At 35.6% G+C, this 27444-nt stretch overlaps 2 protein-coding genes across 3 annotated transcripts in view; one reads left to right on the top strand and one right to left on the bottom strand.

The window, feature by feature from the left end:
- The window catches only part of LOC134819367 (small ribosomal subunit protein eS4-like), a 79237-nt gene extending 56950 nt beyond the window's left edge, over positions 1 to 22287 (bottom strand). Inside the window, exon 1 of the mRNA XM_063829298.1 lies at positions 22254 to 22287. The gene's annotated coding sequence lies outside the window, so the exon portion shown is untranslated. The remainder of the gene's footprint in view (positions 1 to 22253) is intronic.
- LOC134819366 (zinc finger TRAF-type-containing protein 1-B-like) overlaps positions 1 to 26858 on the top strand; it is a 102985-nt gene extending 76127 nt beyond the window's left edge. Inside the window, exons 1-10 of one of the 2 annotated variants that reach the window (XM_063829295.1) lie at positions 6589 to 6637; positions 6840 to 6927; positions 7253 to 7337; positions 7522 to 7613; positions 16214 to 16383; positions 16568 to 16721; positions 16829 to 16886; positions 18345 to 18436; positions 19150 to 19290; positions 25377 to 26858. In XM_063829295.1, coding sequence (XP_063685365.1) covers positions 6603 to 6637; positions 6840 to 6927; positions 7253 to 7337; positions 7522 to 7613; positions 16214 to 16383; positions 16568 to 16721; positions 16829 to 16886; positions 18345 to 18436; positions 19150 to 19290; positions 25377 to 25511 — 1050 coding nt within the window. In that variant the 5' untranslated portion in view covers positions 6589 to 6602 and the 3' untranslated portion in view covers positions 25512 to 26858. Of the gene's footprint in view, positions 6673 to 6839; positions 6928 to 7252; positions 7338 to 7521; positions 7614 to 16213; positions 16384 to 16567; positions 16722 to 16828; positions 16887 to 18344; positions 18437 to 19149; positions 19291 to 25376 lie in introns of those variants that run through there. The other variant, XM_063829297.1, reaches the window with a different exon arrangement.
- The last annotated feature ends 586 nt before the right edge of the window (positions 26859 to 27444 follow it).

Here is a 27444-nt window from a genome sequence, read left to right as displayed (position 1 = left end):
AAATGGCAAGGCAAGTGACATACCGATTCATGTAATTAAGCAGTCCTCTAAAATAGTTACTCCTTTACTCACTGTACTGTATAACGAATGTATGAAAGATGGCATATTTCCAGATGACCTTAAAGTTGGAAGGATTAGTCCCATTTACAAGAAAGATAACCAGGAACTCCTTGAAAACTATAGACCTGTATCAACGCTAGCTGTGTTTGGTAAAATATTTGAAAAGATTATATTCAATAGATTATACAGCTTCTTTCATTCACAGAACTCCTTATATGAAAACCAGTACGGATTCCGTAAAAATCACTTGACCAGTTATGCCCTAAATTACTCAGTGAACCACGTAGAATCTTGCCTCAAGAAAAAACAACACGTTCTTGGAATATTTATTGATCTTAGTAAAGCCTTTGATACAATATCACATGAAAAGTTACTGCATAAGTTAGAAAATTATGGAATACGTGGAAATGCAAATAACCTTATAGCAAGTTACCTGTCGAACAGATACCAGTATGTCTCGGTATTAGGTGAAGAATCCGAGAAACTTCCAGTAGTCTATGGAGTGCCGCAGGGGAGCTGTCTTGGTCCCTTACTTTTTATTATTTATATTAATGACATCCGTAACTCATCAATTATAGGAAAGTTTATACTATTTGCCGACGACACTAACATATTTATAGAAGACACATGTGTCAAAAGACTATACGAAAAAGGAAATGAAGTTCTATCGTTTGTGTACAAGTATATGAAACTAAACTTATTACATATTAACATTAAGAAATGTTGTTTTATTCATTTTAAACCCTCACGGGCCAAAGAGGAAGTAGAAAATGACGAGAACATACTAACTTTAAATAATGTAGTTATTAAAAGAGTTCAAGAAGCTAAATTTCTAGGCGTTATTATTGACGACCAACTTAACTGGAAATCACATACGCAGTCACTTAACTCAAAACTTAAATGCGAAGTAGGAAAGCTGTGCAGAATACGACACATTGTCCCAAAGCAGTATTATAAGGATTTATATCATACTCTATTTGAATCACATTTAGGATTTGGAATATCTGTGTGGGGTGGTATTAGCAATAACCGACTTGAACCTATCTTTAAAACACAGAAAAAGTGTATAAGAATTCTGTTTGGGGATAGAGAAGCTTACCTAGAGAAGTTTAAAACGTGTGCCCGAACACGACCTGTTGATAAGCAAAGACTGGGGGTGGACTTTTACCAAAAAGAACACTCCAAGCCCTTGTTTAAAACCCACAGGTTGTTGACGGTCCACAATCTGTACAAGTACACTTGTCTCTTAGAACTATTCAAAATTAATAAGTTAGAGGAACCATTATCACTGTACTCATCATTTAACAGGTCACCACGACGAGAGGATTATTTCATTACATCACAACCATCCTCACAATTCATCTACCAATCATCCTACATGTGGAACAGCTGTCGACAAACATCAAGTAAGATAAGTTTTAATACTCCGACAAACGGGTTTAAGAATATATTGAAAATTGCCTTACGAGAATTGCAATTCAAGCATGATACACTTGATTGGTGTGAGCTTAATTTTGCCACAAATGAGCTCAAGTTCTGATTTATGTGAGTTACTAAAATGACCATATATCTTTTCTCATACATATAACCACTGCACTCCAACCAAAAACATTACTTACACCATACTCCACAAATGATATATATATATATATACACAAACACACTAGTACCGAGCAATCCCACTGTAAAACATGCTCACGATACACTCAAAATTGGAAATATTCAACGGCTTGTATATGAAACTTACACTTACACTCAGTGTACACCCAGTGTTAACTAGTATTACACACTGGTAAACTCTACGTAACGCGCGAAAATAATAATTCTATGGCGTTTTCATTGTCACATTTCACGTCGACGGGATTAAACGCGCGCGCGCGTAACATCTTATCTTACTGCTATCTCAACGAATAAACACACAACGACTTTGACAATTGACCGACGACTTAACGATTGTGAGTTATGACGGACTTAACTGTATGGGTCAACTACTAAAACTGCATTGTATACTATCTTAATCATTATACTGGACATGAGATGACGAAGTATCTTGAGCAACACTTTATACCTCCACTTAGAACTTGATTAGTCACGAACAATAGAATCATTATAAATCAATACAATAAAACATCTTGATCAATAAATGCCTAGCAGCACCAGACAGCAGCCGTGTACCTTTTTCGACTCCACGGAGTCCCTGATGGACTTTTGTTTACTTTTGTTAATAATTTGACCGCAACCTTTCTTTCTCGAAACACAAATCCTACTGTACTTCATTACAGTATTAAGATAATATAAAGCAAATCATGTGAATATATGACTACGAAATAGATCTATAGACTTGTCCATAATATTTAATACCGTATTGATGGTTTTGAATTTTGTATATTGAATTTTAATGTGAAGCGTTTACTCTTCCCCCTCGGCAATTAATTAGAAAGTTAGATTAATGACAATAATTGCCAAATGACGTAGTAGATATAGATGTTCAATGTTGTAGAGTGATTTCAAGAGTAGTGGTCCACAGGGGTCCGAAAAAGCCGTACAGGCACTTGGGTCCTTATCCTTGTCACTAGTCCCAATTGGATTCACTTTACACAAAACATGAACGTTTACAATTTAGACGTACACATTGGCACGATATTTATTAGAAAGCAAACAGTATAAAATAATACGTGCGTGCGCGGCTTGAGCAGCGCCGCATAACAATTTATGCGTTTAGGGGCTGGAGTACGCGTGTTTACAGATTAATGAATTGTTGCATTGTAAATATTTAAAGTTGACGATATATTATGATTTAATAGTAAATTTTTCAAAGCTGGCTTTGGACTTAGGTAAAGTTATAATTTATTTATTTAAAAGAAAAAACCACGGATAGTTTTAAATTTACATAGTCGTATAACTATAATCAAGTTAATCCTGTTTTCAAGAATGCGCGGCTTTGGCGGCCAGTTATTGACTTGTACATAAAATTGAATTTTAAATAGAAATGTGAATGTATTAAAATTTAAAACTTTCAAAACGGAGGCTTATAAATATTATTATATTATGATTGTAAAATAAAGGATAAAATTTTAAATTTGTTTCACTAAAATTTGTTTCACTATTCCAGATTTATGTATTTTTAAACTGATATTTAATAAACGATTAAAAGAACCAATTTTAAAGTTGCCATATTGCAGCCTTTTGATCCAAAAATATACCCACTATGCTCACTTAAAAACAACATGTTATGTTGAGCATTCTCAACCAACAAATGTGGGAACTCCCACGAAAGACCAAAACAGATCTAAAGAGACACTTAACAACATTGGAAAATAAACTTCAATTTGTTTATATAATTTATAAAGCGTATGTTATTGCCCACGTTAAGGGGCCTGTTAATAATTTATTAAATTATTAGCTATTTTAGATTTAATAATAATTAAAAACAATTTAAATCAGTAGGCTGTCAATCTATTAATGCACCACACCGCTACCTCCACTTTTTCTAATAGTTATACAATATTCTGTAATTTGTTTATTCCCTAATTATAAGTTTATTGTATCGACGATACAAGGGGAGCCGCGCACTTCGTGCGCGGCGGGTCATACAACGTATGACAATAAAAATCACATCAAGCTATACATAAGCGGAACCGACCATGTCAACATGAACAACATGGCTAAAAATATGACCGATCATCATCATCAACACGTTACTTTTTTTCCAAAGATTGGCTGCACTGTTGATTGTACAAAAAAGGTATTCGATTGTCGATCTATTTTGAAGAATGATCGTCAGACTTGTAACACTGGTTTTATTTGTGTTTGAAATGTTGACAGCCTCATAAATGTAGTATGGACAGTGCAAATATAAATATCTAACCACCAAAATTAATAAATGATTAACTACAAATTTATTAATTAACTACAACTTTAATTGATTTTAAAAATTTTTGTACCACTGTTTTCTAGAGACTGTGAGAATTTTCACAATACCAAATTTGTCATACCTTTTTGGAAAGATCAGTGAGTTTCGCCTAGGTGCCAATACAAATTTGATGGTGCGCGGCGTTTGGAGCAAAAGTAGCTGTAAAAATCTCGTAATTTGACCAAATTCGTCCAAATTTGACCATTTTTGTCGTATTATTCGGATATATCTTCAGTTCCTTAAATGAGATCATTCTGGAAATTGGCGACGACCTTTCAACAAGGCTTTCACAAATGTCCGAAAAATTTGGTGGATATCGGAGTTGATATAGTGATCAAAATGGGGCAAAATACGCTGCTTTCAGCTGTAACATATTTTATACATTTCAGAACTGAAAATATCTAGGTCTACAAATCCAGTAAGCCCAGATAGACTTTGTGAAGCAGCCTTTATCTACTCATTATCCCAAACAAATATATTTAGCTTTTCTTATCCATGAAAACATTGAACAATAAATAGTGATAGTCAGGCTGAGAAAGAAAACAACAATTTCAAGAAAACAACAATTTTATTTAGTATCAATTAAAGCAGACAAAAATATATTTCATAATATGTAAAGCTGGCCAGTAAGATGGAGTACCACACTGGCCAGAGGTACTCGGATGCTGTAGGATACATTAGAAAGCGCCTTCGCTTTGAAATCCTAAGAACAATAGTGATTTCTCTCCGTGGAGACAGAGGTGCGAGAACAAACATTGTTGATATAAACAGTCTAGATCTTAACTTGGAGCCACAAGGCCAAGGGTAATTTTTGATTGTTTAAGAAACTTTTTTAATTCTTAAAGGGTAGATTTCATATAGGGTCATTGCTATATTATGTGTATATTGTTTGAATAATTTTATTATATTATTTGTATAACTAGCACGAACTTTAGATCAGATATCTTAGGGGACTTGGAGTAGCAAGAGATTGACTAGAAGGTGTATACCTTTTACAAAGATACGTCGAGAAGAATCCAGGGTGATACAGGATCGGAGAGTGCAGACCAAAAGTTTACACACCCACCTTTGCCTCCTGAGTTCTTGGTTGGATAGAAATTTATGCAAACTTGGTTGTTTATACTCCAAGTCCCTTTGTTAAAAGAAGTAATATTAACTATGTCTAGAGTTAGCTTTGTTCAATAATAACAATATCAATATCATAATCAGATAAAACTACGGAATAAATTATTAAATATCAATTAATTCGTTCCGATAAATTTTTTTATAAATTTAGATATTATTTAGTATCTAAAAACATTACAACAAATGGTTTAAAGCGCCCAAAATCGATTTGAGAGATTTTCTGTCTATAGTACAATCATGATAGTAATAGTAAGTGTGTGCCGCTGCAATTAGATTTGATTACTGCAATTTAAAATTGTTTGTGGAGTCCAAGTATTTTTTAAGTCAGCTGCCTGTGCTTGTATTAATAGTGCTTTGGTTCTCAATTTTATCAAGTTAATGGACGTTTCTAAGCAGTTGCTTGAAGTTAAGGGAAGCAACAGAAGAAAATAACTATGTGAAAATACAAAGATTGTGTAATAGTGTTGACAATGTAACGCTGAAACCAATCCTACAAGAAAGAACTGGAGAGTATAAGGAGTTGGTACGTCATGTTGCTGCAAAGGTTGGAGATGGGCAGATTTTATCCTATCTCTGTGATCAAGGTGCAGACATACATGCTATAGATGAGGACAATGACACAACTCTGCACTGGGCTGCTCGGTATGGTAAACTAGACTGTATTAAATATCTATGTTTAAATGGTGCAGACAAGAGCAGGAAGGGGGACAATGGTAGAACACCTCTAAACATAGCATCACTAAATGGTTACTGTGACTGTGTGCGGTATCTCTGTGATCAAGGTGCAGATGTACACTGCACGTTAGAGATGCACTTGACAACACAGCACTGCACTACGCAGCAGCAAAGGGTAACCTAGACTGTATGCAATATCTCTGTACACTCAGTGCAGATATAATTAGTAAGGGGGACAAGAGTCAAACACCTCTACATACAACACATAGAGGACACTTCGACTGTGTGCGCTGGTAATGTAATGAGGCTAATGTTGATATCAATATCACAGATGAAGACGGTAACACAAGCATTCACAAGGCCATTATATCCAGGAAAGCTGAAGTCGTCAAGTACCTAACAGAACAGAAAAGCATAAACCTAATGTTGAGAAACAACAAAGGTCTTTCACCTTTAGATATCGCTGTTGAAAAACAGGACGCTGAACCCAAAGATTTTGGAATTTTCACCGTCACGGACCCATGTTTTATATAATAGGGATTTTTGTCGAATCGCTTTTAGCCTTTTTTTTCCTTTTTTATAATTGATAGTGAATAGTTCCGAGCAGATATTATGTAGAACTCCATCTGAGCAATTATGAATTAGTTATGAATGTGCATAATCTGTACTTTTACCATTGTACTAAGAGATCAAGATCAAAACACAGGCTCCAATTCTTTGGTTGTCGCTGCTGAATCTCCAAACAATTTTGCCATGTTGTTTACTTTCGTTCAATAATAATTATTGCACTTGTAATTTTCTGCTCATTGATTTAATACTCTCTATCAGAATGTCAGGAAGTTCAGAACACTGGAATAGACAAAGGTTTGAACTAATCGAATAATTATGTCCAACAATTTGTGAGTGATTTTATTAGTGATGTACTGCCAAGTAATGAATTATTTAAAAAAAATGTATTCAAGAAACTCCTCGAAATATGATCAAAATCACACGCTATGACTTATAATTAAGATTTCTGCTGATTTTTTTCAGTTTTCATCACATTTGGTTATCCACATTTATTCAGGCAGTATTCAAGAGACCTGGAGGAGAATCTCAGGCACTCACGTGACTCGTCACCTGACCGGGACACTCCGAGAAATAAAACTAAAAGGGTATGGTCTATTACCATTATGTATCCTATTACCATTACGTATCTATGAAAATGTATAATTTATATTTGTTGAAATGTTTGTTATTTTACAGTTTTATGAATTAATAATCACAGTACAACGGAAGTTGTCTGATACTTGATATAATTCTAAGTTGCCTCCTGCAAAACAAATTCTGTCATAATCTATAGATTTTCATCAAAATGATATAAATTCTGATGTTGTTGATGAGCTACATTTCTCCTCGGTTGGTAGAGATCCTATCACTTATTTCAGCCTTTCAAAACACGACACCTTTTTCACTATTTAACTGAATAATTATTTTCAGATTAAAGTCGGTAACGATAGAGAAGCACAGATACTTCAATTCCATGAAAAAGTCTCAGATTTGTTGATTTGCACTGTCTGTTTGGGTGAGCTATTTTCATGTTTTGGTTTGTTTGCACTGTAAAATCCCATTTTCTACTCTTTACTATCAACTCCCACATTCGATAGATAGCCGGTGATAACTTTTTACTTCGCAGACCATTTTTACTTTATCAAAGATTAATTGAAATTAATTTGAGAACTCATTTTTTGAATTCTTTTTCTCTCCAGCAAATCCCAATACTGAGATATACCAGTGCCACTATGGACATTTGATGTGTATCGGCTGCTTCTACAGGCTCCTCGCTGATGCCAGAATCAAGGTACACGTTTACATTATAAAGTTTATAGCAGGGCACACCATTAACATTGTACTACACGTCTTATGCTTACATACTAACTGTGTCAATAAGCTGTGATACAAAGTAAAGTCAAAATCGGCTGAAATTTTAAATTTTTAAAGCATCCTGAATTTACATAAATTAACTTTTGTTATGCCAATGTAAACCAAGTAATAGAAACCGTAAGTACAAAACAGTTGTTAGTACTTTAAAACGCAGAAACCGAAACAATCTTCGGCAGAAAACGATCATTTAAAACAATATCTAGAATCGTCATTTTATTTTGAACAATTGCATACTATATTAATAGTAAAACACGAAACATCGATGTTTAAACTCCGTTCCTGTGATCTGCTCAAACGTCGACCATTTCCAATGCCTAAAAAAGAGGTTCTTTACTTGTCGCAAAAAGGAATACTCAGACATTGTGAATACCCAGAAATTGTGAATTATTAATCTCTAGCTGTCTTGATCTGTAACGATCACCATTTTAGGATGTCTTGATTTCTTTTAGGGGTTTTGAATATTTTAATGGTGTAAACAGTTTCTTAATAATAATAATAATTAATCATCACAATAATGCGAATAATGAACAAAGATCCGATCCGGATAGTACATAAAAATTAAATCAATAAATCCTCAATTCCCTACTTAAACTTCGTTCTTGCAATCTACTCAAGCTATCCATCTGCTGATATTGAGTTTTTGACAGGACCACAATCACTGCTCCGAAGATCAGAACCTTCTGTGCCACCAAAGAAAGACCTTGTAGAGCTATCATTATCCAGTAGGAGATGAGACTTACAGGACAGATGTCCGTACCGTAGATGTATTTTAATAGCATGATTGACTGTAGGCGCTCAACTAATCGCTTCATCGTCCAGCACGATAGCGCGACTGAGAAAGATAATTAATTGGTTGTAGAAAGTTATGATAATAGTAATGAAACCCAACCTAATTTTTGTTCATTTGAGACAGGGGGGGGGGGTCCACGTTAAAAAAGTTAAATTCTAAGATCGAGATTTTGGAATTTAACATTAATTACTTTAACTTTTTTAACTTTTTTAACATAAATTAAAAATCAGATTTTGGCTGACTAATCGGTTCAAATTTTAACATGATTACCCAAATTAAACTCAATTATGAGTGTTGACCTTTAGTACTAGTAGTACTTCGCTCTTGCAATTGTTTTCTGTAGTTGTAACTGATTTGATAACTCTACAAAAAAAAACACCTTGTATCTATATATACACATAATTGTATAATTTACTAATATAATCATTCATATAATAGGAAAAAAGAATATGGCTTGGCGGTGTAAGTGCGGAAGGGTTATGGAAAGTCTCACATACGACAGATGTTTACGTTGCAATTTAGCGAAGGCATCAGGAGAGTCGCTCATACGCTTGAAGGGTTCCTGTAGCTGTAATCCCTGTACCCGAACCATCTACTGAGGACACATCATCAGGTATTGATACTCCGGAGCTTCCTCCAGCTGTAATCCCTGTACCCGAACCATCTACTGAGGACGTATCAGTTGTTGTCAACACTTCAAAAAGGGCTGCTGATTCATCAAAACCTAGAACTCAAAGCAAATTGACGATTATGGATAAATCTTCATCGACGGGTCTGAAGAAGAAGGAGCATTTGCGGGCTAACACTGATAATTTAACCACGAGAACTCCCACAGTAGACAATTCTAAATTCACAATTGGACGACCAGTTGATGTTGATAAGATAAATACTAAACAGCAGCAAGAAAGTGTTAAATTCAAAGAAGGAAACATCACTTAACAAGTTGTCTACACGACTCATTGAAGGTGGAACTGCAATCAAGAATGAGAATCAGCAGGGAAATCGGGACAAATTGAACTCTAGAAATACTCCTCCAACAAGTTCTCTGAGTACAATTCGACTGCCAGTACACGATGGAAAAGGTGATAAGCCTGTGATTGCGAAGAAAGAGACTGTTTTAAACAAACTTTCTAAAAGATTCGCCACAGTAGATGGCACTTCCACGCCGAAAAACAAACTTTGTAAGGAGAAATCCGGAAGAAAGGCGCTCGATGCCGAAACGATTAAAGATAGATGCACGGTCAGGACGAATTTTGAAATTGAATTGCGGAAGTGTAACGACATGGTACCTGGCCAGATTATCAAGGCCAAAGCAATTCAACGGGTTTTATTCAGACTTGGGTGTTCTTTAGAGGAAGCTTGCCTACAGAATATATACAATATTTTCGGAGGAAAAAAATCCAGGTGTCCTACGTTATCAATTGTGCGATCCATGGAGCGGGTATTAGACTAAAATCTAAGAAAAGACGTCGTCGGATGATGAGTATTTTACCTACCCAAGAATGTCAGAATGGAACAAAGAGTACGGATGATGTGGTGCAGAATACTGTGCATCAGCCATGCCCAATAGCTAGAGTGAAACCAATCTTGTCATCGGAAACTATTCAAACTATTCCAAAAATACAAGGAAAGCTGTCTACTAATTATGTCCATGCAAATGTGACAGGGAAGCATTCTTTTGCCTTTATTTCCCACATTGCGGTAATGCTAGAGTTAACTAGATCACTAGGTCCAAGCAATTTGAAAAGTTGTGACGATGAGGAACTTGTGCATAGATCGTTGAATGAAATAAAAAATAATCAGGATTCAAAGAAATATCTAAATGTAATTGATAGCCCGGAAGATATTGAAAATGAAGTCCCTGAAGTCTTAAAGCAGGTAAAGAACCTATTGGGGTGTGTGAAAGTGAAACAACCAGATCGAAGTTCTGTTTCAAAACATAGATGCTCTCATAATCTAAAGAGCCATTTAGCCAGTTATATAATATAATAACATCTATAAACAAAAGAGCACCTAAAGAGGCTCAGCAAAGTGCTGGCCTATTTACGCTTACGAAGACTCATTCGTTCAATATGTCTCAAAGTAAATAAACTCCTCCATCCTACTCTATCTCTTGCTAAGTTCACTAAGTTGGTAAAATCATCTTCATTTTTTATATAAATTTGTCTCTTAAATAGGTCCTTTTTCACAATAATATCATACAAATTAGTCCTGTGTCTACCCACTCGTCCCTTTAGTGTTTGACATCCTAGTGTAGCGGGGGTGATGCAACGTCAATTAATGTCAGTATTCCATGAAAACCCCAAACTGACATTGACATTAATTGACATTAATTGACATTAATTGACATTAATTGACATTAATTGACATTAATTGACATTAATTTGTCTTGAAATTTGAGATTATCATTATTCGATAAATATTCAAGATATTCACGTCTATGTAAGTTAGACCGGTTCAAAAAAACAAAATGTCCTTGAATAATTATGAGTATGTTCTTATCTGTTGATCCTTAGGTTCAAAGACCACAAAAAAAATTTCAGCTTCCAACTCTTCCATCTTCGGTCCCCACCGGCCACGCCCATATTTTATTGGTTTCTTATACAGGTAAAATATCTAGAATTGGCTTTTTTAGTATGAAGGAGTAATGTTAGCTGTTTAAGATTCGTTATTCAAATATAAATGTCATGAAGGCATTTCGTTTAATGTGGGTTTTAAGTTCTGATGATGTTGAGAATCACGCCCTTAGATGGCCACGCCCATTTAAGAAAATTAAATTTCGGAAAACCGTATTATTTTAGTTTTATTATTTAATGATCTGAATTTTTCACATTTCACATTTCCATATATTGTGATAGTAGTGAATAAATTGATGATATAAACGTTCTAAAGTGCTAAAAATATGGTAGAACTACATAATCTCTGGTCGAAAAATGTCGTGTCAATTAATGTCAGTATTCCAAAATTTTGCAAAACTGACATTGACATTAATTGACATTAATTGACATTAATTGACATTAATTGACATTAATTGACATTAATTGACGTTGCATTCCCCCAGTGTAGCAAATAACAGAGACTGGTAGGCAGGTGTGTCGTTGTCACTGCGTAGAACATGACCTAGCATTGTCCACCGTGCCTTTTCCACTCTCTCGGAAAGGGGCCTGGTCTGGGTACGAGCGTAGAGGGCCTTGTTAGATATTGAGCTAGGCCAATAGATGTGTAGGATGCGCTTGAGGTGCTTCCTCTGAAGAACATCTAGAGACTCTAGAACATGCTGAGGTACGGCCCAGCAGCAGCAGTTGTACAGGAGCACTGATACTACTAGTGAGTCGTAGAGTTTGATCTTTCTCTTCTCAGTTATCTGACTCCTCTCTGATCCCTGGCACCACAGCTTGTCAAATGACCAGAAGGCAGAGTTAGCTTTATTTATTCCATTAGTAACATCCTGCTCTGATCCAAGCTTAGTACCAAGAAGCGTCTCGTTTCTCCACTCCTATTTTCCTCTTAGTTCATTATCCCACTCGTCACACGCACCAACTTCTTCTAAATACACTCTGGTAAACTTTGTCTTTGTGTCATTGACAAAGAGACTCCATTCACTGAGAATATTCTTGGAGATCTGAAAGATATCCTGTAACTCCTCCATATCTTCACCAATCTCCTCTACATCGTCTGAATAGCCGGACTCAAGAGGCATGTGGTTATCGGCTATCGGAGGGTTGGGTCTTGAGGGGAGGACTGCTCTTATGTGCACTACAGCTCCAGCTAGATTGAGGGTAAACAATTTACCAGCTGTGCTGTCTCCTTGGGAGGCTCCTATGTTGAAAGAGAACATCTCTGAGTCAGTAGAACACACTCTGACTACTAGAGTGGTGTTAGCCATGAGGTATTGTACAAGCCTCAGGTCGTCTCTGGAGCATCCTGCAGCTTCTAGTAGTCTGATTGCTGTACCTCTGCGGATGGTATTGAAGGCAGCTGACATGTCGATACTCACTTTGTTCCATTCAAACTCCTTCTTCATTACTACAGATATGAGCATGCTCTGTGCCCAAACTAGGTCGGCACAGCTCCTGCCAGCTTTGTAGGCAGCTTGGAACGGTCCGGTGAAGTTGTCCACAGCTCTCTCTATTCTGTTTAGCACTATCAGTGACAGGATCTTTCTAGAATCATTCAGCAGGGTCGATGGTCGTATCGACTTAACTGGGCCATGAGTTTTACCAGGCTTAGCCAGTGGTGTGAGGATGCCTGCTCCTATTGCTTCAATGTGAATGTTTTTCTCGAAAGACTCGTTGAACACATTAGCCAGCTCTTCATGAAGGAGGGGGTTGTTCAGGGCTTTCATGACCTCGCCAGGAACTTTATCAATACCCACTGCTTTACCAGACTTGAGTTTACTGATGGCTCTCTCTATCTCTGCAACGGTGATGGGACTGTTAAGGCTAGATGGGGGGTCAAGGAAGGCAGGAAGGGTAGGCTCATCAGCGTCGTTGAACTCAGCTTCAAAGTACTCCTTAATAATCCTCGCTTTCTCCTCATTAGTACCTGCGATATTCCCAGCAGAGTTATGGACGGTTAGAGCTGGTCTAACATATCCTTTGGCGAGTATCTTAGAGGCTCCTAAGTATCTCCGGGCGTCGTCTGTTTTGTTTACCTCCTTGACGAGTGTGTCAGCACTGCAGTTGTTGATATCTCTGAGTCTCTTTGTAATCTTACGTCTTAGCTGGTTGATGTTGGTCTTGACATGCTTCCTGTTGGTCGGGAATTTGTTCTGCATATTCGCAATCATCAGCTGCTTGCGTTCAAGTGACAGTTCAGCGATCTCAGGATCAGTACTGAAGGATTTGTGCTTTTTTTAGCCAGTTGTTTGGCCATAAGAGGTAGCCTCCCTAGTCTTGGGACATCAGGAATGTCCGAGGAAGAGATTATTGAGGAACATCTATTTTCATTTAACTGAATAATGATGTATGTCGTGATATAATGAAGATTCCTCAACCGTATGATGTTAATCGTATTACAAGTGAAGTTCTAAAATATATGAACGACGATAAGGAATCGGCTGCACTATAGTGAAAATTATTTTAATGATAGACTTTTATATTCAGGTTAAATGATATAAGTAACTTCAAATTAGAACCTCAAGTTCTTTTATTTACGTTATTACAGTAACACCTGTAATGAAAAATTGGCGACAAATTTTTACTTCATTGACACTGTTTTTTAATTTTGTAATATAATATATTGACACATTGTTTGAGCGATAACTTTTACATTGAAACATCATTAGACGTGACTCTTTTTAACTTTGTAATATAATATCGTGACAAATTGACTCATTGTTTGAGCGATAACTTTTATGAAATATCATTAGACACTATTTTAAATTTTTAATATAATATCGTGACACAGTGACTCTTTGTTTAAGCGATAACTTTTATGAAACATCATTAGAAATTTATTCAGTTATTAATTCATTACGATTAGTATCACTAGATTTAATGATATAGATTATCATAGCCCTATTTTCAGTGTTGACACTGTGAATGGAATCTGTTGTTTTTTAAAAATTATTTATGAATCAGCTGTTTATATTTCTATGAATTATAATTTATTTATTATTGTAATGATCAAATGTATCAATTATTTATCGGTTGTACCTATGTTATATGACTGTTTTACTCTTGTCATGGGCATTCCTATATTCCTACATGTAATGACTAATGAACAAAAATACCAACGCATGACCTAAAAGTAAACTAGTCTAGAATATTCACTCCATTGCAATTTCAACCCAAATTTGAATTTATGTTAAAAAAGTTAAACTTTCTAAGCCTGAATTTTGAAATTTAACATTAATTAGTTTAACTTTTTTAACTTTTTTTAACGTGGACCCCCCCCTGAGACAAGAAATTCGAACAAAAGATACGTATCTAGTTACACAATATCGAATACAATAAGCTATGTATTCCAATGTGTAACTGGACACGTATTTTTTGTATACATAGGGTGAGTGTTTTAATATACACGATCAGAGTATTTCTATTAGGATGCAGGTAGTTATGCTACAGTGCTCATGCTCTACGGTTATCATCCAGAAATGAAATTCTGTGGAAACTTTTAAGTTTGTTATTTGTATGAATTACTAGATCAATTTACACGGTTACTCGTAAAGAACAGGGACAAAAGGAAATCGCGGCATGTACGGAATCGCGATTTTTCCATTATTTGCGACAAATTTGATGTATAGGTTAATGTATAGTCTGTTAAAAATCGCGGTATCGCGAATTTTGCCCAAAATAATCGCGATTTCCTTTTGTCTCTGCTCGTAAAGAATGTTGTACTAACATGTGATGAGAGGTATTATAACCAGTTCCAAACGATGCTTATTGTGTACCAGACAAGCTGCGGGTAATATAATTAAAGGTTGGCAGCTAATTGTAAATATTAAATTAATAAAAACCAAAATCTTAACTATACCCACATCTTGGAAAGCTCCAGTTACCAGTTACCAGTTACCAGTTACCAGTTACCAGTTACCAGTTACCAGTTACCAGTTACCAGTGATTTATCAATACTCATCTAAGCTTATACTACAAAGTGTTCAACTATAAATCTCACATGGTGTTTGCCAGCAAATTGCTACAATTATCATCGCCAGGATAACTACACAGTTAAAATAAATCGTGACATCTGAAAATATAGTTCCAAATTATAAACTTATATACAAAATTATTCGCTTTGAATGGAAAGATGGCATACTGTAAGTGCAAAACCTTTCCAATTATTTAATCCGAGCAGCTAGTTTTAAAATTGCAATATTTAAACCTGAAGCGATGACCCCCAGCTCTGGACACTTCTTTATGTTCCACACAGTTCCGATTAGTAAGCAAAATGCTACTCCTCCAATAAAAAGACAGACTTTGTTACTCAGATATTTTTGTACTAAGCGGTACTTCTCGTCATCTTCATACCTTTCCCTCAAACTCGCCATATTTTAGAAAACCTTGAAGCGATTGCAGATTTTCAGACATTACCGCAGTTAAATGCAGCTGAGCATCAACTCCTACTTTTCGTGGAATCATATACTGAGCCACTGTTCAACTGACTCTAAAAAAGGCGCAATTGAAAAATAAAATTGTCCAAGATTTATGTTCGAAATAGGAAAACGCAGGTAAGAAACAATATAATGTATAATCTAGTTCGATACGATCAAGTATTATGGGATTGCAGATTACCTGCCGCTTAAATACAGCAGACCAAAAAGAAACATTCTTGAATTCACGCTAGATATCAAGTTTGCCCTCAAATTCTTATCTATTAAAAATAGAAATAATCATAAACCTGTAATTCACGTACCAGGATGATTTCATTAACGGTATTTTGGCATAATATGCGATAAGTATCCAACGTTATGCACTGATAACATTGTTATTACATTATTCTTACCTGAAACAGTAAATAAATCCGCTATTCATGTGAAAAGCTTTGACGCCTAATCATATTAATATAAACGGACATTTGGGCTTAAAAGCGTGAATTTCTATACTGACTTTTTAATATTTCTTACCCGACCGGCAAGGCGGCAATTATAAGAATTATCTTCCGTCTGAAAAATTGGTTTTTTGAAGATTAATCTTTGAGGGTCTTAATCAACGGTTCTCATGTTCAGCACCGTGTATCAACGTACAACTCCATTCCATTTCTAACCCCACCCAAAACCCCACCAGGACGAGCAAGCCAGGTGTCCCAAATGCAGGGTGGACATGTCCCGTAACTCATGTGTTCGGAACCTGGTGGTGGAGCTGCTCCTCTCAGAGCTCCTCTCCGACTGTATCTACTGTAACGCTACCATGTCCAGGAACAGACTGGAGTCTCATACTAAGGAGTGCAAGGGAAGGTAAGCAACAGCTGGAGGATGCTACAATAATGAGGGGGGGGGGGGGGGCCGGGGGCCGGGGGCCGGGGTTAGTAGGGGTTGGAATTAGTCGATCTGTACAAATTTGAATCAGTTTTAACCATTACAATGGTTAACCGTTACAAATGTACGTACAGTTCTGAGTTCACAACCCGTCCTATTTCAGACCAGTTAACTGCACGTACATTAAAGTTGGGTGCACATGGACTGGTGCCTCCCACTCCTCTCACCAACATGCGGACGAGTGCGACTTTCAGCACCGCCCCGCACGTGACATCATCGCACATATAAACAAGAGCGACAGAAAGCATGACGATCAGGTTAGTTTAGTACACAGAAGATATCGCCTCCCCACCATACGTAATATTATCAAGTTTATAGTTAATTAAAATTATAACTTTCAGATAAGTCAGCTTTGTTTCCTCAGATTGGAAGATTCAGGAGTGTCACAAGCTTTATGAGCCACGCTAAACTCTTCTTTACAGGTAAGCTTACAAGTCTAGCATGTTCAAATATACGTTTATTAAGGTACTGTTATGCAATGGAGGTACTGCTAATACAATTTGGGAAATTTGCACGGTTAATGTTGAACATCAAGAAAACATTTTCAGCAGTATTTCATGTAAACATCCCAGTAATGTACACCTACGGTCAAACTTGATACATTCAATAAATGAATTATTGATCCCCTGTGAAAAATCATTGCACATGAATGATGTTTGAGCTATCATATCGGGCCTTTGGAACTTGTCTGCTGAAACTTTAGTACCAAAATTTCAGAACTGCATATCGAGTGACAGTTTATGTAGTTTGAAAACGGCTATATTTTAAAGATATTTTGAAAAGAAAACTGGCCAGTCGAACTTGTAAAATCAAATTTTCGCTTCTAAAAAGGTGGATCATGTTTAAATATCATTTTAAGTTCCCAAATGGTCCTTTCTAAAAACCATTTACGTTCCAAATTTATTGGCCTTCACTGCAGATAGTTTAACTGCACTGCAGATAGTTTAACTGCACTGCAGATAGTTTAACTGCACTGCAGATACCTGCAGATCTGCAAATCAGCTGATGGTATAACTCATTGAGAAATGTGCAGGTAGAATTGCTCTGTGCAGGCAACAAGGTTACCAGGTTTCAAGGTTACCAGGTTATACAAGGTTACCAGGTTAAGCTTTTTTCTGCGTATGAGCGACACGATTATCAACGGATTATCGAAATTATATATAAGGGCTACTCCCAAAAGATTTGTCGTCCAAATCAGGTAATATAGACATGCCCAAAACGGGCATTTTATGATTTAGCAAAAATCACATATTTCTTTCTATCTCTCATTTCTTTAGTATACTATTATCTTTAGGTCCCACGAGAACTTAACTCATTCTTCATTATCTCTATTTACGTATCTTTGAGTCTCCATGCTCAAATAACAATTCACACGATAACTAATGAACAGCGTACATTGCACCTGCTAGTGGCATTCTGTTGCAACCAACCTGAAGCAGTGAAGCATGTTATCACCACCGATATCTAGTCCCTTTTATCCACCTATAAAGAAATATTCCGGGATATAATTATCACTACCATAGATAATAGATGGGAATATTTTTCGTCGCGTGACGGCAATTATCCAATCAGCTCCTACTGTTGGTTAAAAAACTCTGTCAAATAACTGTCACGTGTAAACGGTAATCCACATCCATGAGTCTGGTATAGGTTTCATTTGGTTGTTTGCAAGTACGGTGATGAGGTTTTATGGGGGGGGGGGGGGGGGGGGGGGGGTGGGGGGGGTGGGGGTACCGACGGGCATTAATGGCAGTATTTTAAAATTTTGCTCAGACTGCCATTGCCATTAATGCCCATTAATGCCCATTAATGCCCATTAATGCACATTAATGTCCTTACCCTAGATAAGAGTAAAGTTTTTGACACATATCAATTTTCAGATATAGTGTTGTCGCCGCACAGAACAGATGATTTCATCCCACAACTGTTCTACGAGAGTTCTAAATTCAACCTCTTTGGTCACTACTGGCTGGTAAGCACTCACTAATTGGTCACTAATTGGTCAATAATCGCTTTGGTGTCTACTGGCTGTTGAGAATCGACTTATTGAAAATATTGATCTCCACGGGTACCAGCTCTGTGATGTTAAATCATTTAAAACTATTTATATCTATATAATATGATTACGTTTGCACAAAAATGATGACTCCACTTTGCACAATGGCTGTATAATATAGTGTTTTATATAGTGTATAATATATAGTGTATAGAATATAGTATGTACTTATATTCACTATTCAGTGTATACACTGAATAGTATTAATTACATTATATTATATGACTGAATATGCAGTTTACAGACGTCTGATATTGCAGACTACAGAGTATTCTAATTTACTAAATACACATTTTAAGAATTGATGGCGATATGAAGGAGAAATTTACAGTGATCTCATATTCCATTAATGTTCCATTAATGTTCCATTAATGTTCCATTAATGCTCCATTAATGTTCCATTAATGTTCCATAATTAATGTTCCATTAATGTTCCATTAATGTTCCATTAATGATCCATTAATGTTCCATTAATGTTCCATTAATGTTCCATTGATATTGACTGATCACACTTTCTGAAGACAACATTCGTCTTGTTTTTATTTATGTATACATTTCTATTTATACAAGATACACAATAATTCAATAAAATATTTGTAATTCCAAATATAACCACGTGTACTGTGCAGGTGCGAGGACGGGTCCAGGGAGACGAACACAACTTCCAGCGGACCCTGAGCCTGAAGGTGGTCCTGAAAGGCAAGAGCAGCATGGAGGTAGAGTTCTGCTTCACTAGAGATGCTTACTCTACTGTGGATATTATCCCGGAGGTGAGACTGGGAACTTAGAGTTTAGAGTTATAATTAGAGTACGAGTTTAGAGTTTAGAGTTATAATTAGAGTTCTGCTTCACTAGAGACGCTTACTCTACTGTGGATATTATCCCGGAGGTGAGACTGGGAACTTAGAGTTTAGAGTTATAATTAGAGTACGAGTTTAGAGTTTAGAGTTATAATTAGAGTAGGCGTTTTGGATTAATTATGTCAACACTACAAATATATTGCATTTATTGAGCTGACACTCCATTGTGGATGGTCGTAAAAAGGCAAAATAAGTCTAGTCACAAGCGGAGACATAAGTCGTTTGCAAGTCTTCATGATCTTAAGATTCTACCTTACTAGTTTAGAGTTTAGAGTTATTTTCAAGCAGCATTCCATCACTTAAGTTTGTACTACTTTAGTAGAGTAATCTACCAGCGGATTGTTAGATATTTCCTCTTATACCTAGCTGATCTGTGCACTAATCTGACTTAAAATGAAAGTCATATTTTATTCGTTATTATTTTGTGCCGGGAAATTTAGATATTAGTTGATATAGATGGACATTAATCTTACTACAAATGGCTTTTAAAGTTAAACACCATTTATGGCCATTTATAAGTTACATATTAAATTAATATAGGTTGCATTTTCTTAACTTATAATCAAACAAATCCAGTATTTACCACCATTAAACGACCACCGCGAAGGTTACATAATGCCATGTGTTTAAAAATGCGGTAATAACACTACCAACTTGAAAAATGACAACATGAAAAATAAATTTTCAATGTTTTTCGCATACACAGTGATATATAAGATAATACTCAATTTAATCAAATGATATATTCTCTATCAGACATAATAATTGGTCTAGAGATTTAAAATATTTTTCCACTTCCAGCGAGATTCTAACACACGTCACGCCCGCATGTTTTTTAAATTGTCAAAATTTTGTAAGATTCAAATCACGTGTTTAGGATAAGAAAAATGTTTATTTTCAGCGGGCTTAATATTGAGTTAAGATTTTTTACAACCATTCTAGGTATCAAAATTTGACATTTCGTAAATTGTGCTTCAAGTCTCTTCAGATATGGTATTGTCATAATATGTCTAACATTGTTGTTTTGGGTCACCGTATCACAATCAAACTGATGTTTGTTGACTACCTCCGTTCACATTTCCAGTGTTCTGTTCTGTCCGTGCCCTTCCTCCTGAAAAAAAGAACCGTACGAAAACCTCGTTACTGTTAATGTAAAGCACCCGTAAGTATTCAATTACAATCTCGCCGTCAAGACAAAAATGTTGACAAATAAATATTAATATGTAGTTATTGATATTTATATCATATCAATATTTAATTACCATGACTTGTTTTCACGTTGGTTATGTACTGATAAGACAGCTGCACCTTCGACCGGATAAATGCCCTGAAGCCAGACACGGTCAGACTATAGATGTAGAAGTTGCTCATGGTGTTTAATGATGTGAGCGAGAGTGCAACTCTAAAAAACGTTTTGTGGAATGAACTCTTGGTCTTGTCATCTACGCTAACGATAGATTCTCCAACATGGTAGACAATAAATGGTATGAGGGACAAGCAGAATACTGTGGCTGTAAGGACAGTTGTTACAATCCCCTGCCACTTCAAACTTTCTCTGCTCCGCGAAACGAATTTTCTGGCTTCAATTAGCAAACAAAGGGTGGTTAATACAACCAGGGATGTTGGAATAAATGCAAATAGCACTGCAATAAAAGGCCTCATATAGTGCCAAATCTCCGATGAGATACCATATTCGCATCTATAGGCTCTATACGAAAAAGAAACATCATCTTTATCTACGAGAAGTAGTGTCACAGGTATGGTGAAAGCTGCCAACCAACATGCCACGCAGATCGAGTGTGCTTTCTTTGAAGTGGTTGTTCCAAATCGGAGGGGATATTTCAGGAGGAGCAGCTTGCTAGTTGTCATGGTACAGATGAGAAGCACACTTGCCAGGTTGGAATAGTACGATGCATAAGAGTTCAAGTAACAGAAGAAGTTTTCCAGCACCCACCCATCGGTGATGTCAGAGACCATGTTTGGGAGAACGTATGTATCAGATACCATCAGGTCACACAATGCTATGTGCTGAATGACAACAATGATGACTCGGTGAAGTTTAAAGGCCTTGTACTTTATGGATGATATGAGAATGGTTGTGTCTCCTATTAAAGATGACGCAATGACCAATAGATAGTATCCGGCCCAAGTGTATCGATAGCATCACTTTTAATACCATAAGCAGTCTTGTTACTGTACTCATCATAATATTGGGTTGTTGTCATGACAAATTATTTGGGAAAATGGACAACTATTGATTATTGAATGAGCGAAAAGAAGGAGAATGGGCTATAAATCATGTTCATCAAATATTAACTTATTAACATTCCTCATAATGATATATCTTGATTAGGCGCGTGGGGTAATTTTGCTACTCAATTTACAGATTAAGAGAAGCGAGGTTTATTTGCGATGGCTTCTTTACTTATCAAACAAATCCAGTATTTACCACCATCAAACGACTAATACTTAATAACCACTGCTAACATTACGTCATGATAAACATGTCATCTGTTAAAAATGTGGTAATAACAGTAACACTACCATCACCGTTGAGGTTATCATTTTTAAACTTGAAACTTTACCAACATGACTCGGTTACTTCATTTTTAATTTTTCACATCAGGTGACATATTCCCTGACCAGCTGTGTTAATGTTAACAAAGTATTTATATCCCGCTCATATTAGCAACTAGTAACCATGAATGACCAGCTGTGTTGATGAATATCAGATAACGGAGTAGTTCGCTGTTCATTAGTCTCATGATTGAAATACTGATAGTTGGATAAATATCCGGTTGAAAGAGACAAGGACAAGTGAAACAAGGAAGTTAGGAGTAAGGGCAAATTTTCGGCGTCAACGCCATCTTCAGGCTCAAATTATTTGTTATATAGTAGTGTTGAAAGTATTATTATTATTATTATTTTATATTCCAACTATCAGCTGTATTAATGTTAAAGTAAAACATTCATATCGTCGGTAAATCTAGACATCTTTAAACAGTTAACACACTATCTTCACCAAATCTAGACATCTTTAAACAGTTAACACACTATCTTCACCAAAAAGGGCTTTAGTCTGTAATTAGTGTAGACATGTGATTTAGAATAATATATTGAATGTGTGATATGTTTATTACTATTTTATTTACAGTTTAATAAACTGTCCACGTATATAGTATGTAGTTGACCAGCGACCACCTGTGTCGATGCCATGATAATGCTATACTAGTAGTGTATATTTTAAACAAATTCCAGCTAAATGCTTGCACGTGATTTGAATTACATTGGTAATAAATAACTTTTAAACTGCCTAAAATTGTAAACCGTATCTAGGTTTCACCATGGTAAACATTGGATGTGCTGAAATATTGTACTGGCAGTTTTCATCTATACTAAATAAAATAAATTCTAACATTTATTACACGCTTCGACATTAAAATATACCCAACAAAGATGTACATTTAAGTCATTCAAGCGAGACTTAGTGTTGAAATACCAAGATTATGGACTTTTTTAAACAGTTCAGATTTTATGAAAAATATTTGTATGAAGATTAGCTGTAGAATAGAAGTGAAACAAATTCTCCATATTATGGAGCTAGGGTGTGAACTAGCAACCTGGTTTCCATACCATTAAATAATACAGTTGTGAAAATAGTTTAGCAGACAAATGTATAATGTATAGCAGACAATGTATAATGTATAGCAGACAAATGTATAATGTATAGCAGACCCATGTATAATGTATACAACCCCTTATTTGAGACTCTAATACAATACAATCATACCCTACACAGTACACGCTTATGTTCGTTACGTGCAGTACACACATTTTATAATTAGATACAATTCAACAACACGTTCCTGTTCCGTGTATACGCACTATACACACTATATACACTATACACACTGTGCCGAGTATACACACTATACACACTATACACACTGTTCCGTGTATACGCACTATACACACTATACACACTATACACACTGTGCCGAGTATACACACTATACACACTATACACACTGTTCCGTGTATACACACTATACACACTATATACACTATATACACTGTGCCGAGTATACACACTATACACACTATACACACTGTTCCGTGTATACACACTATACACACTATACGCACTATACACACTGTGCCGAGTATACACACTATACACTATACACACTGTTCCGTGTATACACACTGTTCCGTGTATACACACTATACACACTGTTCCGTGTATACACACTATACACACTGTTCCGTGTATACACACTATACACACTGTTCCGTGTATACACACTATACACACTGTTCCGTGTATACACACAGCACACTATTATATAGGGTACATTACATACAATAAGCATACTTTAAGAACTTTTCATCGAGAAGTGGAACAAATGCTTTATGTTATGGAGCCAGGGTGTGGACTGGTCACACCTCGTTAAAACCATCCCATTATACAGCATTATATAGTACATACTACATGGGCGTATAGTACACTAATCGTGTGGTATTCGTACGTGCTTTTGTGCTCCCTTCTCTAAGTTACAAAACCTTTATAAACTTTAACTCGTATTCTCGCTGTCTGTGGATAGATTAAGAAAATATCAAAATATGGACTAATGCAGTAATGAGGAGTGACAGTAAATCGCATAAATACATCATTAAACGATTAAATTTACTGTCATTGGTCCGATTCTAATTTTATAAAATATATGTACACTATTTTCAAACAGTTCGTGTACACGAATATATAATGTAAATACTCAGCTATTTTCAGCTATTTTCTTAACATAATGGCAAAATGCGAGTTACTTTGAACAACTTAACTCCACTCCCATCCATTATCTATTTCCGTTAAATTTTGTTCTCTAAAGTCTAGAGATTTGTATCGTCATCATTCGAGCCGTTTAATATTCTTACCGTCGGTAAATCTCGGACATCTAACCCAAAATCTTGACCAAAATGGGCTTTATATTTAGCGCTGTCTTGTGTTTTAGAATAATATATTTGAATGTGTGATGTGACCAAAACCCATAATCATGGGTATAGTAGTAGAGTGAACCGCTGTCAGTGTCTCTTTCCCAAACAAAAGGAAATGATATTAATTTGAATAACCGTCCGAAAATGCAAAATGATACCGAGAATGAAATCGGTCGCTCGCTTTGATATGTTTATTGTTAATAATTACTATTTTATCTACACTGAAACTGCACGCATATTTACCACATTTTAACTGCCATTTTCCGAACACAGTAGAAACTGAGAAATATCACCGATTATAAACCATAAATATACTTTCCCTCTTGTGCAAAGCTTGATCGTGACCTCTAAATATTGACATCTCCTAAAAATACTTGCTACTACGGCCCGGTACGTGGTGACCTTAAATGGAAGCTTTTAAAGTAACTTGTGGTTTGACAGATAATTATGGATCGGGTAATGGAGATGTTCAGAATGAACCGGTTTTAATCTTGTTTCAAGCAACAGATCTGTAGTAAGAATGTAAATAAAATTAAGAATATCCAAAAGTGTGACTGAGCGAGTTATTCCTCACTCCGGACGTGACACTCGACAATTCTAACATTTAAAGTTAGATTAGAACGATTTAAGAAAGATATGATTTCTGATTAAGTATTACAATGTTTCGAATAAAGTATTAGGAAGAATTGAGGGAACCAATCATGTAACCTCAAAATAACCTCTCGTATAACCTGAATATAACATCATTTTAACATGATCCATACAACCTGAATATTATCTTTCATATAACCTGAATATAATATCATTTTAACCTCAATATAACCTCAAAATAACCTCAATATAACTTCAAAATAACCTCAATATAACCTCAAAATAACCTGAATATAACCTCAAAATAACCTCAATATAACCTCAATATAACCTCAAAATAACCTCAAAATAACCTCAATATAACCTCAATATAACCTCAAAATAACCTCAATATAACCTCAAAATAACCTCAGGTAAGTAGACATAGCTACACAGCAGAAGACTCCGAATCAGACTATGTCGAGATAAAACTTGTCCAGCCTCTAGACCTCAACAATCTGCTAGCTGAAAAGAGCATTAAGTTCAGACTCTACATGGCACAGCTGTAGTTAATTAATTACGCAATTAGTTAATTAGTGACCTTGATTAGCGAGATGTTTTGCTAATTGAGTTATTAATAGACCTGAGACTCGTTGGACACGTTATGTGTATTACCGTATTAATTTACTGAAGGTTTGGTTATATTATTGTAAACGAAGTTCAGTCATTATATTATGGATATATGATATAAAGTTGGGAATGATAGAGTATCTTGACATATTTTAATATACTAGAGCTCGAAACAGCATAATATGTGACCTGGTTTAAATGTTACAATTACGATTTAAATTATATAGGATCAATAACGCAATAATAATGACAGATAACCCAACCCAATACGGAACTACGGTAGAACCCACGGTGGAAATTAAAATGAAATGCAATGATGCGTGTACAAGATTAACATAAAATGCAATAATGCGTATACTCCTCATGGAGCTACAGTTTCTATATGTCCTGATCCGCCGGCGTGAAATTTACATTCATTATGAGGAATATAGGGAGAGAGAGAGAGAGAGAGAGAGGAATATAGAAACCTACGGTTATTAGGATGTGCCACGTATTATGAGGCGACGTGACATAACTTGTTAAACCGGTTCTCTTGCGTTTGTTTTGGTCTTCAGTCGTTATTTGAGCCGTGCACAGTTTTCATCCAATTCATTGCCATGTTGTCAGGGACCGACTGATAATCAACAGCTCATCGGGGTTAACTTTCACTTTGCTTTTTCTCAGTTATTACAACCAAATTGTAGGGTTGAAATTAATCAACATTTGATTCTGAAACAGGGACCATTGCTCGGGTAACCCATCACACTATGCAGACCAAGTGTATTTTAAACTATAGTATATCTGGATACCTGTTAGTTAATACATTTGTTTAAAACAAAATCAAATTCTAAGCTTGCTCTGGTAGAGAATGTAGAAAATCAGTTCGATTTCAAAGTATGTTGTAAAAATAGTGTTGTACAAATTCTGACGAAATTCCGTCATAAGTTTAGAATAATCTTAGTTTCAAAACAACAGTTATTGTCTTGTTATGGACGGTCCACAATAAACTTAAAATGTCTATATTGTAGCAATGATAGTGGATGAAATCTGAATAATAATAATCGTGGGGGTTACGCCATTTTATTGGTATTTTGTTAAGTTTCTTGTTGTTTCTACATAAAATATTATTATATCATTACGTTCATTGATATTGTTATTGTTTTCATTGATATTGTTATTGGTAATGTTTCTAACAGCTGTCATATCATGTAGGACAAGATTAGTGACAGTTGAGAGTTTAAAGTCCATCGTCAGATAGACTACTATATAATTAGTTAGATTAGACATGTAATTAACAGGTGTACTCAGTGAACTTTCACGATTAGTAAAACCCATTAAGTAAACCCCGGACCAGTTTAAATACCGGACCAGTTTGATAAAATGATACCGGCATTTCTCAGCATAAAAAAGTAAAAACAATCTTATTCTATTTATAGCATCTAATTTTTAAGCTGGTCCGGTTATTAACTGTAGTCATTTATAGTTATTAAGTTATTATCGGAATTCGCGCAGAACGAAAAGTAACTTTTTTTCATTATCTTAGTTTATTTTATGCCCCTGGGTAACACGTTATACAAATATAAGTCAAAAAGTGCAAGTTCAATATGCAAATTAAAACATGCAAAATATTCAAATTAAACTCTTACGGGATACTAATTATGGCAATGTATTATATCCGTGATCGTTGATAGCTTGCCTGGTCATATGTTTTATCATTCATCATGATTTTCTTGCATTCTATTAACATTGTTTTTAGTATATAAACAAGCATTGTTCTGTAACTCTGTAAGAATGTAGTATCATGCTTATATTTATAATTATTGAAAAATGTGCCTTTCATTTTTTAACTCTGGAAAAAGGAAATAATGACAATAATTTTATCTTCGAGGTTTC

The sequence above is a fragment of the Bolinopsis microptera genome, chromosome 8, assembly GCF_026151205.1.
Source record: "Bolinopsis microptera isolate Bmic1 chromosome 8, MBARI_Bmic_1.0, whole genome shotgun sequence".
NCBI lineage: Eukaryota > Metazoa > Ctenophora > Tentaculata > Lobata > Bolinopsidae > Bolinopsis > Bolinopsis microptera.
Note: the sequence above shows the minus strand (reverse complement) of the source record. Positions and strands in the feature narration are given on the sequence as shown.